The 9,704-nt window shown below is 36.9% G+C and overlaps 1 protein-coding gene across 1 annotated transcript; it reads left to right on the forward strand.

Moving 5' to 3' along the window:
- The first annotated feature begins 537 nt into the window (after positions 1–537).
- Positions 538–9,432, forward strand: HRH4 (histamine receptor H4). Its single transcript, XM_072604429.1, has 3 exons — positions 538–821; positions 5,121–5,287; positions 8,230–9,432. The coding sequence occupies exons 1-3, from the start codon at positions 635–637 to the stop codon at positions 9,028–9,030; spliced, it is 1,155 nt and encodes a 384-aa protein (XP_072460530.1). The 5' UTR covers positions 538–634; the 3' UTR covers positions 9,031–9,432.
- The last annotated feature ends 272 nt before the right edge of the window (positions 9,433–9,704 follow it).

Consider the following 9,704-nt stretch of genomic DNA (forward strand, 5'->3'; position numbering starts at 1 on the left):
GATGCAATGTGAGACCCTAAAAAACATAAACGTTAGTTTTGAAAACAGGCTCTGCCTTTAGAAAGCTTACACTTTGTCAGAAGAGGTAACTTGCACAAATACAAGTATTTGCAAAATATATACCCTGAAATACAAGATAAATGGTGGGCTGGAAGGTGGAGAGATTGCATTCCAGGAGGATAGCCCATGCAAAGGCAGAGAGAAGGGATGTAATGTCATGTGTTAAGAACAGCAAGAAGGCCAATATGGCTAAATTATCAATAAAAAATCTTTAGGGGAAGAAACCCAAGCCTTAAGTCAAAATTTTATAGCTCTCAGTGAAAACATCGCATGGGAGTAACTACAAGGGAAGCAGTGGACAGTACGTTTTAAAATGTATAGATGGGAATAGCTGACTACTTTTAAACAGAACTTTTTCAAATTCATCTGAAAGGAAATTGTTACCACAAGTTTGCTGTACCAACAACCAGGAAACATTGTGAAATAAGTACTAGATTAAAAAAAAACCTTGTATAGTTTCAGAGACTGCATTTTTTAATGTGCCCTGTTGGAAAATTTACTTGTCAGAACTGACTTATTGGAGTAATTGAATCACTGAATTTCCTCATCATTTGATATTATCTGAGTAGCCGCTATGTTCAACAGTACCAAGCCATTTAACCCAGAAACTATGGCAATCCTTTTAATTCTGAAGATTTTTCTGGCCTTTTCTATAGTGCTAGAAAATGGTTTGATCATTATGGCATTTGTGGTAGACAAAAATCTGAGACTTCGGAATAATTATTTTTTCCTTAATCTGGCCATTGCTGACTTTTTCGTGGGTAAGTTATTATATATACTTATTTGAGAAGATCACTATGTTGATAATGATTTATTTCTTAAAGATACATCATGCTATTTTAAAGACTAGGGAAGGGTTCAGATAAAGAGTGGAATTGTGTTAAGGTTTAAGAAATGCCAAGTAGAATTCTGGGGAAGATAATATTTCTTAAAAGTAACATAAAGGGAGAAATTTTTTGTAAGAGAAGTTTTTATTTTTGCTTTTGTAGAATAAAAATAACTTGTTGAATTTTTTTTTCTAGATCATTCTAACCTAGTGGTTATAACTTCTTGGACTTTTCCCTCCCATATTTGGATTTATGTGCATTCTTTTTTAAAAAATGAAAATTTTTTTACCTTATCTTTGTAAAATAGCAATGTTAGGAGATAGTTAATGCTAACCAAAATAATCAATATATTGAATGCTTTGGTTAATAGTCAATCATCTATCTTTATATATCTATCCTATATATCTATATCTATATCTATATGTAATTAAAACATTACATGTCTTTCTCTTTAAGGCTGAGCTCAAGATACTACTGCCTCTTTAAAGTCTTTTATAATTCTTTCTAGCAAAAAATATATTTTATTCCTCCTTAAGTTTTCAAAGGACACTGTCTAGACATCTTTTTTGCTCCCATCACACTCTACCTTATAATACATTTGTTGATTTAGGCATTGTTTTTACCCTAGTTGTTTGTAAAGTTCTTAAGGGTAAAGACTATTTTTCATATTTGTAGCCTTGATGCTTCCCATGTAGTATGTACTTGATAAATGTTTGTTGAAGTGAATGAAATATAGGTAATACCAAAGCTGATCTCACCTTAGTTTAAACTCCTCCTCTTGAGAGGCAGTGGAGCACAGTGGAAAGAACGCTAGTTTTGGGGTCAGGAGATTTGGCTTTGAATCCCACCTCAGATACTTATTTGTCCATGTGACTATAGGAACATCATTAAACAAATTGATACCTCAGTTTCTTCATCTGTAAAATGGAGATAATATCACTTGTAGCACTTACTTCATAGGGCCTTTAGGAAAAATAAAAATGTGAGTTGTTCTCCTTGTTGCTGTCATCATCATCATCATCATCGTCACCATCGTCATAAAAGAACCTCAGAGCTCACATTTTGTTTATGCGTGAGGAGCTGATTTCTGGAATGCTTAATTAAATAACTCGATTGAAGTTATACAGCTTGTAAATCTTGCTTTGATGGTTTGGGAAAGAATTTCAGTATCTTTAGCTTGACAGAGCTTCAGTTTCATAACATGAAAATGAAGATAATCAAACTCATATTACCTATTTATTATACAGGGATCAACATATACTTTAAAAAAAAAGTGACAAACTTTGCAACATATGAATTAAAAAAAAACACTAAGCATTTTCTATATGTAGAGCAGTACCAAGAGCTTTGAAGGCATTTGACTTCATCAGTTTCAAGGGATTTGGCACTGAAAGTGACCTTAGTGATAATCCACTGCACTGCACTTCCCGTGTTACCTCACAATTAAATACAAACTTCACAACTTGGTTTCAGACTTATTGATCACTATACTTCTCTATGGACTCTGTGATCCAGCCAAACTATGTGTCCATCCTGCTTTTCCTCATCCTTGACATTCCATTTCCCATCTTTGACTTTGTGTATGTTCTCCTCCAAGCTTGGAATGTGCTCCCTTCTCATTTTTACCTCTTTCCTTCAATGTTTTGCTCCTTTAAAGACCACTTCTTCCATAAGACCATATCTAATCCCCTCTAAAATAACCATATTTATTTGTATTGTATGTGTCTTGCTCGTACTTACATGTGGACACATCAGTTTCCTTGATAGCACAAAGCCCTTTGAAGGTAGCGGTTGTTTCATTTCTGTCTTTGCATCCCCAGCATCTGGCACAGTGATTGATTGATGTAATTTTGGGTCATCATCATCATGAATGTCATTGTATTTTTGTAATGTGGGTTATGATAATAATTATTGTTGTTGTTCAGTCATGTCTGACTCTTCATGACCCCATGGACCATACTGTCCATGGGGTTTTCTTGGCAAAGATAATGGAGTGGTTTTGTCATTTCCTTTTCCAGCTCTTTTTACAGATGAGGAAACTGAGGCAAATAGGGTTAAGTGACTTGCTCAGGGGCACATAGCTAGTGTGAGGCTAGATTTGAACTCAGGTCTTTCTGCTTCTAGGTCTGGTGCTGTATCTGCTATCACCTAACTGCTTCACAAATTGTACATGTGTGCAACTGTTAATAAATTTTTATTGTTAGAATGATATCTTACAGAGATTATTACTCTGCTTCAATCTCATGTACATGTACAGAGCGTAGAATTTTTCTTTATTTGTCCTACTATTTTTCTCCATATGCATGTAATGGCTTGCTTTCCATTTTATATCCTTGAAGGTGATGTTTTAATTAGGGAAGGACTGCAGCTGTGATTTCATTGGCAGAAGAAACTCCTCTTACAAGTGGAGGTCATCATCTTCTATTTGTCTTAGTTTTAGAGAGTGCTTAGAGCATGGAGAGGTTTAAGTGACTTGGCCAAGGTCACACAGCCAGTGCAAATCATAGGCAGCACCTGAACCAGAAGGTCTTCCTGGCTTCAAGGTTATCTCTCTACCCATTATACCAAACTATCTCCCTCTTGATTATTCATTATGTGTGTGTATACATACAAATATAGTTCACATGCATCACATGTGTTCACATACACACATAAGTTTAATTATGTATATGCTTATATGTATAGTTATGTATGCACTTGCATATATATGTAAGCATATAAATAATGTATACATGTCTGTGTGTATATATGCAAACATATGTATGATTGTATATGCACATATGTATCTGTGCATGGAGTGCACATACAAACACACCTGTATATGTACACACATGTATTTTGCATGCAATAAATGTAAACAAACGTATATATGTAATGCATGTGAACATATATTTGTATGCACAAGTGTACGTGTGCAAGCACATGCATCTATGTATGTATGCATGCCTGCATTTGCATACATATATAAGTGTAAGCATATGCATAAGGAATTATTAAAAAGGAAGCATCTCAACATAATATTTATATTGGCATACATACATAAAGCAATATATTTGTATATGAGCACACACACAAACACATATATACTACATATATACACATATACACACATATACACACATATGCATACATTATGCACATATATACACAAATATACATATATGCATATATGAGACAGACAGACAGATAGAGATAGAGAGTTGATGGATAACAGCTGCTTGTGGTCATCAAGAGAAAGAGCTTTTTTTTTTTTTTTTTTTTTTAATGAGAACCACAAGGACTGTCTGGGCATGATGGCACACTCCTGACATCCCTGCTACTAGGTAGGTTGAGGCTGGTAGGATGCTTGGGCTTGGGACAACTGAGTTGCTCCACCAATAAAAAACCTGTTGTCAGAATCACTTCATCCTGTTTTTTCATTCCTTCCAAGCTGTGTATTAAAGACCAAAAATGATTAAAGATTAAAGACCAAATTTCTGGGTTCTTGACTATGGAGAGACTTGAACCCAGTTTGTTTTGCCCCTGAATGCACTGCTAAATAAATCATTTGTCTGGAAGCTACTCAGTTTCTTTATTTCAATGTCACAATAGAGACAGCATCCAATTCTCTGATATACAAATGAGGAAAATGACATCTAGTTAAGTGACTTTCCAAGACTCAGGTGCCGCTTCCTACACAAGACCTTTTCTGATCCTCCAGGTGCTAGTATCTTCACCCCAAATCACCTTTTTCCTAGTTTGTAGAGAATTATACTTGCACATGGTTTCTCTAATAGAATATCAACTCCTTAAGGACAGGCACTGTCTTCAGTTTTATGACTGTATCTCTAGTACCTCCTACAGTACCTGACTCATGTTAGGAGGCAGCATGGTAAGTGACAAAGCCTCAGAGATTTACTAGCTGTGTACTCTGTATAAATCACTTAACCTCTGTCTGCCTCAGTTTCCTCAACTGTAAAATGAGAATCATGATAGCATCCATCTCCCAGGATTTTTATGAAGATCAAATGAGATGATATTTGCAAAGTGCTTAATACAGTGCTACCACATAGTATGTGCTTAATGAATGCTTCTTTACTTCCTTAATAAATACTTATTAATTGATCAGCATATTTTTATTTTCATTTATCTATTTTTATTATTATAATAAACACTCATATACTGTGGTCTCAGATCAAGGTATATCCTTTTTGTATGAATTCATTTGTGTTGTTTTTATCTTTCTTTTCACAGGTGCAATCTGCATTCCTTTATATATCCCTTATGAAAGTAAATCGGAATGGAACTTGGGAAATGAACTCTGTATATTCTGGCTAGTTATTGACTATCTTTTGTGTACAACATCAGTGTACAGTATTGTCCTCATCAGCTATGACCGGTACCAATTAGTCTGCAATGCAGTAAGTAGAACATATGCATTTGAGTATTCCCTCCCCCACCTTTAATTTGAAATGTAAGTTAGAATTTGGAACCCTAAAGTACGAAAAAAACCCCAATTAGGAATTCTAACTTTTGGTTAATTGGGAAATAGTAGAAAAAAGCCCATTCCTATTGCAGTCTATGACAAAATTTCCATCTTCCCTTGGTAGGAATTGCAGCTGTTACTTTGATCAGAGTGTTTCAAAGTTTTCTGATGCTAATGATGTGGTATGGTGCGATTGGGTAGGATACTTTCTGGGGGATGACAGGTTCAAAAAGAAACCAAGAGAAGTTGTGCAGATTATCAAATCTGCACAGATAATCTGCACCAGTGGGTGTGTACAGGAAGGGAGATTAAGATAAGGATTGCATACATCTGGTCAGCACAGATCTACGAGGGAGCTGAGAGTTAAAAGTGTTCCTTAGACGGAAATAGGAACTTGATTCAGTGATCTGTCCATCAGTCCAAAGTGCTGCCTAGAGATGAAGAGATAAGCATCCTCTTCTCAATTCCCTTAGTTGTCCATTATCCCATTTGACCTTATGCATAATGGAAAGGAGATCGCTTTCCAGCATATTGCATCATATCATTACAAGGGCTGAGCAGAGCAATTAAAAAACTAAACACAGTTTAGTGTGACCATCTGGGTATTGTTACCATCTTCATAATCGTTAGATTTAATTCAAGAGATATATTAATTAGTGGAGCAGGAAGCAGAAGGCAAAAAAAGCAAACTGAAATAGGAACTTGTGGTCAGCACTATATGCATTTTAGTTTAGTCTTGAAATTACTAATAGTTTCCCCAAAAGTTACTTCCTAGAAAATTTCATTTAGCCTATAGTTTTCACTGATTTCCTCTCACTAGCCACTCTCATTATGGAGTAAATGAAGATGTACAGTTCCACAATTCAGTTCAGTTCAACAAGAGTTTGTTGAGTACCTCCTATGTGCCAGGAACTTTGATAGGGGTTAGGCTATAGTCCCTGCCCTCAGGAAGTTTTTGTTCTACTGAGAGGAAACAAGTTACACACACTTAAATTAATACTATACATATACACATACATGTATGTGTGTATATAGATATAGATATATATGTGTATATCTATACACAGAGTAAATCAAAGTAATTTCAGAGACAGGAGAGTACCCACAATTGGGGAGGGGGGGGAGGGAGGAATCAGAAAAGAATTCCTGTAGGACGTGATGCCTGTGCTTTGAAGGAAGCTAGGGATTCTCTGAGACAGAAGTAAGCAAGAAACAGTAGCGTGTGCCTAGGTATAGATGGAGAAGGTGGAATGTTATACATGGAAGCCAGTAAATAGCTTAATTGGTAGGGAACATAAAGTACATAAGGAGAATAATCTGAGATGGGTCTGGATACATAGGTTGGTGCTAGATTTTGAAGGGTTATAAATGCCCATCAGTATTTTATCTTAGAGGCAATTAGAAGTCTCCTGAAGCTTCTTGAGCAGAGTATTCACATGGTGAAACCTGTATTTTGGGAATATCATTGGCAGGTATGTGGATGATGAATTGGAAAAGGGAGAGAATAGAAATAAAGAACCCAATTAGAGGCCTATAATAGTCTATGTGGGAGGCGATGAATGCTTGACTAAGGAGGTGCTCACGTGAGTAGAGAGAAAGGGACCGATAGAAAACATTTTACTGAGGTGGAATGGTCAGGATTTGGTACTGATAAGACATGGGGGGGGGGGAGGGACACTGAGGAGCTGAGGATGGCTCTGAGGTTATGATCCTTGGTAACTCAAGCATGGTCATGACTTTGACAGAAATAAAGATGCTTGAGATTTTTTCTTTGGATTGTCTCCTTTCTTAGGAGTGAAAAAACACGAAAGACTTCCTTAGTTTGTAAAATCTATGATCAGCTGGACTAAATTTCAAAGTAGAAAGACAGAACCTCACACTCCGTTGATCTAATGATGGGGTTTATTAATAGTATACAAACTGATGGAGCAGATAAAGGAAATGGAGGGTGCATTTGCCCTAAGTGTCCCTGCCATCTGAGCTCTTGATACCGTATCTGGTTCAGAGAGACAGTGCAACACGTACAAGTAAGCTGTCTAAGAAAGGGCAGCTGGATTGAGCCCTGGGCCTGGAGTCAGGAAGGCCTGAATTCAAATCCAGCCTCTAACACTTACTAGCTGTATCACTCTGGGCAAGTCATTTAACTACTGTCACCTCAGTTTCCTCAACTCTAAAATGGAGATAGTAATAGTCTCTACTTTTCAGAGTTGTGAGGATTGAATGAGAATATTTGTAAAATGCTTAGCACGGTGTCTAACACATAGTAAGTGCATAAAAAATACTTGTCCCATTCCTCTTTCCTTCTGTCCCCTATATTCAGGCAGCTTTGCCCAGAACTACATTTATAGTCTAGTTATTCTTGGCCTGTGGAGATGAGTTGGGGAGAGGTTAGGGTCTATGTGAGTTTTATACTGTGGTAGAAGAAAGGATCTGAAGACTTTTACAAATGTACCACTTTGCAGACCCTAACCATTTTTAAATACACTAGTCACGAGCTGCCACCTCAGGATAAGCCCAGGGGTTGCTAGAGTTTCTTTGTTCCAGGGATTACACTTAATGGATCCATCAATCATTTTAGGTTTTTTTTTTTTGTCCATGTCCCCCTTCTTCTCTGAGAGATGAAGTTGAGTCTAATGAGATTTTCTTCTCCACCAATAAAGGCTTTTGGTACATAGAGCCTTCGGATTTTGAAAAGATAATATCCTTATGAAATAGGTCAAGATGTCATGGTTGATATAATACCCGTTGAATTTTGTGATCTGTGTCTCTGCATTGGTAGGAATCACATGTTTTCTTAGACAGCACATCTCTTCTCTACAAGTAGAGCTGGCCGACAGATCTTTACCTCCTGACAGTAATTTGTTTGATTTCTTTTAGATATCGTATCGAACTAAGCAAACATCTATTCCAACGACAGTCACTTATATGGTAGCAGCGTGGGTACTGGCATTCTTAGTACATGGTCCGGCAATTCTAACGAAGAGCAGCAAGGAGAATGGGGGTACAGAATGCAAAAACCAACTCCGTTTTAATTACTGTTACATCATCATCACTTCCATCTTGGAGTTCTTGGTCCCAACCATCTTGTTGACCTATTTCAACTGTCGCATCTATTGGAGCCTCCACAGACGCAGGAGAGTCAGAGGCAAGCCTGTTCCCACCCCTAACATCCCATCTCCAGTTCAAGGCAATTCAGTGACCTGTGCATTCGTTTCAAAGATGTGTCTGCCTAAACTGGATGAAGATGTTCCTTCCTCTTCCGTGAAAAAGATAAGAAAGAAAAGCCTCTTTGCTTGTTTAAAAACCCGTGTAGAGGATAAAACAACTTCTGTTGAATTGTCCTCTTTATCCGCCTCAAGGTCCGGGTCTGTTGACTTAACGGTTCAGCGACGGAAATTGATCAAAGACAGGAAAGTAGCCAGGTCACTTGCCATTATTCTGGGAGCTTTTGTCATTTGCTGGGCTCCCTATATCTTGTTTACAATTATTCGTTCATTTCAAAAGAATGATAAAATCGATCCCTGGTATACTTTTACGTTTTGGCTTCAATGGTTGAATTCCTTCCTCAACCCTTTTTTGTATCCTTTGTGCCACAAAAAATTCCGTAATGCTTTGATGAAATTATTTTGTAAGGAAAAGTTAACTGCTTCATCACAGACATCACTTTCTACTTCATAACAGTGTAGAAAATCAGAATTTCACCTACTGTAGGTGAGTTTGTTTTAGCTCACATCTACCCCTTATATTGTGGTGCTCTATCTCTCCTCTCCTCCTTCTCCCAAGGAGGGAGGGGAAATCATCATCACTTCTGGATAATTCTGAATAATTAACTTGGATAACTAGATAATTCTGGAAATAAGGGAGATATGAGAGACAGTGTGGTATAATAGTCAGGAGATCTGGGTTTTAGTACTGGCCCTGCTACTAATTTGTTTTACAATCTTGGGCAAGTTACTGAGTTTCTCTGTACACTGGGTTTTTTATGTAAAATGAAGGAGATGAATCACATTATCTCTGATGTTTCTTTTAAAGTTCTGTACCCTAATTTTTTTTTTAACAAATTAAAATGTATTATATCATCAATTTAGAAATGGAAACAATCTTAGAAGTCACCTAGTCCAAGCCTCATTTAAGAGATGAGGAAACTGAGGCCCAGAGAGGTGATGAGTCCAAAGTCAAAGAGCTAATAAGTGGCAGAGATGCACCATGAAAATGAATCCTTCGATGCCAGATTCATTGGCCTTTCTTCTACAGACTGCCTTGTAGATTAGCCATAATGTTTTAAAAATATGTAGCCACAAATATACTACATTTATCTTAGTTTTTGTAGTTCTAGGTTGTGATACTATATT

Source organism: Notamacropus eugenii, chromosome 4, assembly GCF_028372415.1.
Source record: "Notamacropus eugenii isolate mMacEug1 chromosome 4, mMacEug1.pri_v2, whole genome shotgun sequence".
NCBI classification, from domain to species: Eukaryota; Metazoa; Chordata; class Mammalia; order Diprotodontia; family Macropodidae; genus Notamacropus; species Notamacropus eugenii.

Excerpts from the sequence above, each read along its gene's own strand:
- HRH4 (XM_072604429.1), top strand. The coding sequence starts at position 635 with ATGTTCAACAGTACCAAGCCATTTAACCCAGAAACTATGGCAATCCTT. Across the intron at positions 822-5,120 it reads CATTGCTGACTTTTTCGTGG|GTGCAATCTGCATTCCTTTA; the intron begins GTAAGTTATTAT and ends TTCTTTTCACAG. Across the intron at positions 5,288-8,229 it reads ACCAATTAGTCTGCAATGCA|ATATCGTATCGAACTAAGCA; the intron begins GTAAGTAGAACA and ends GATTTCTTTTAG.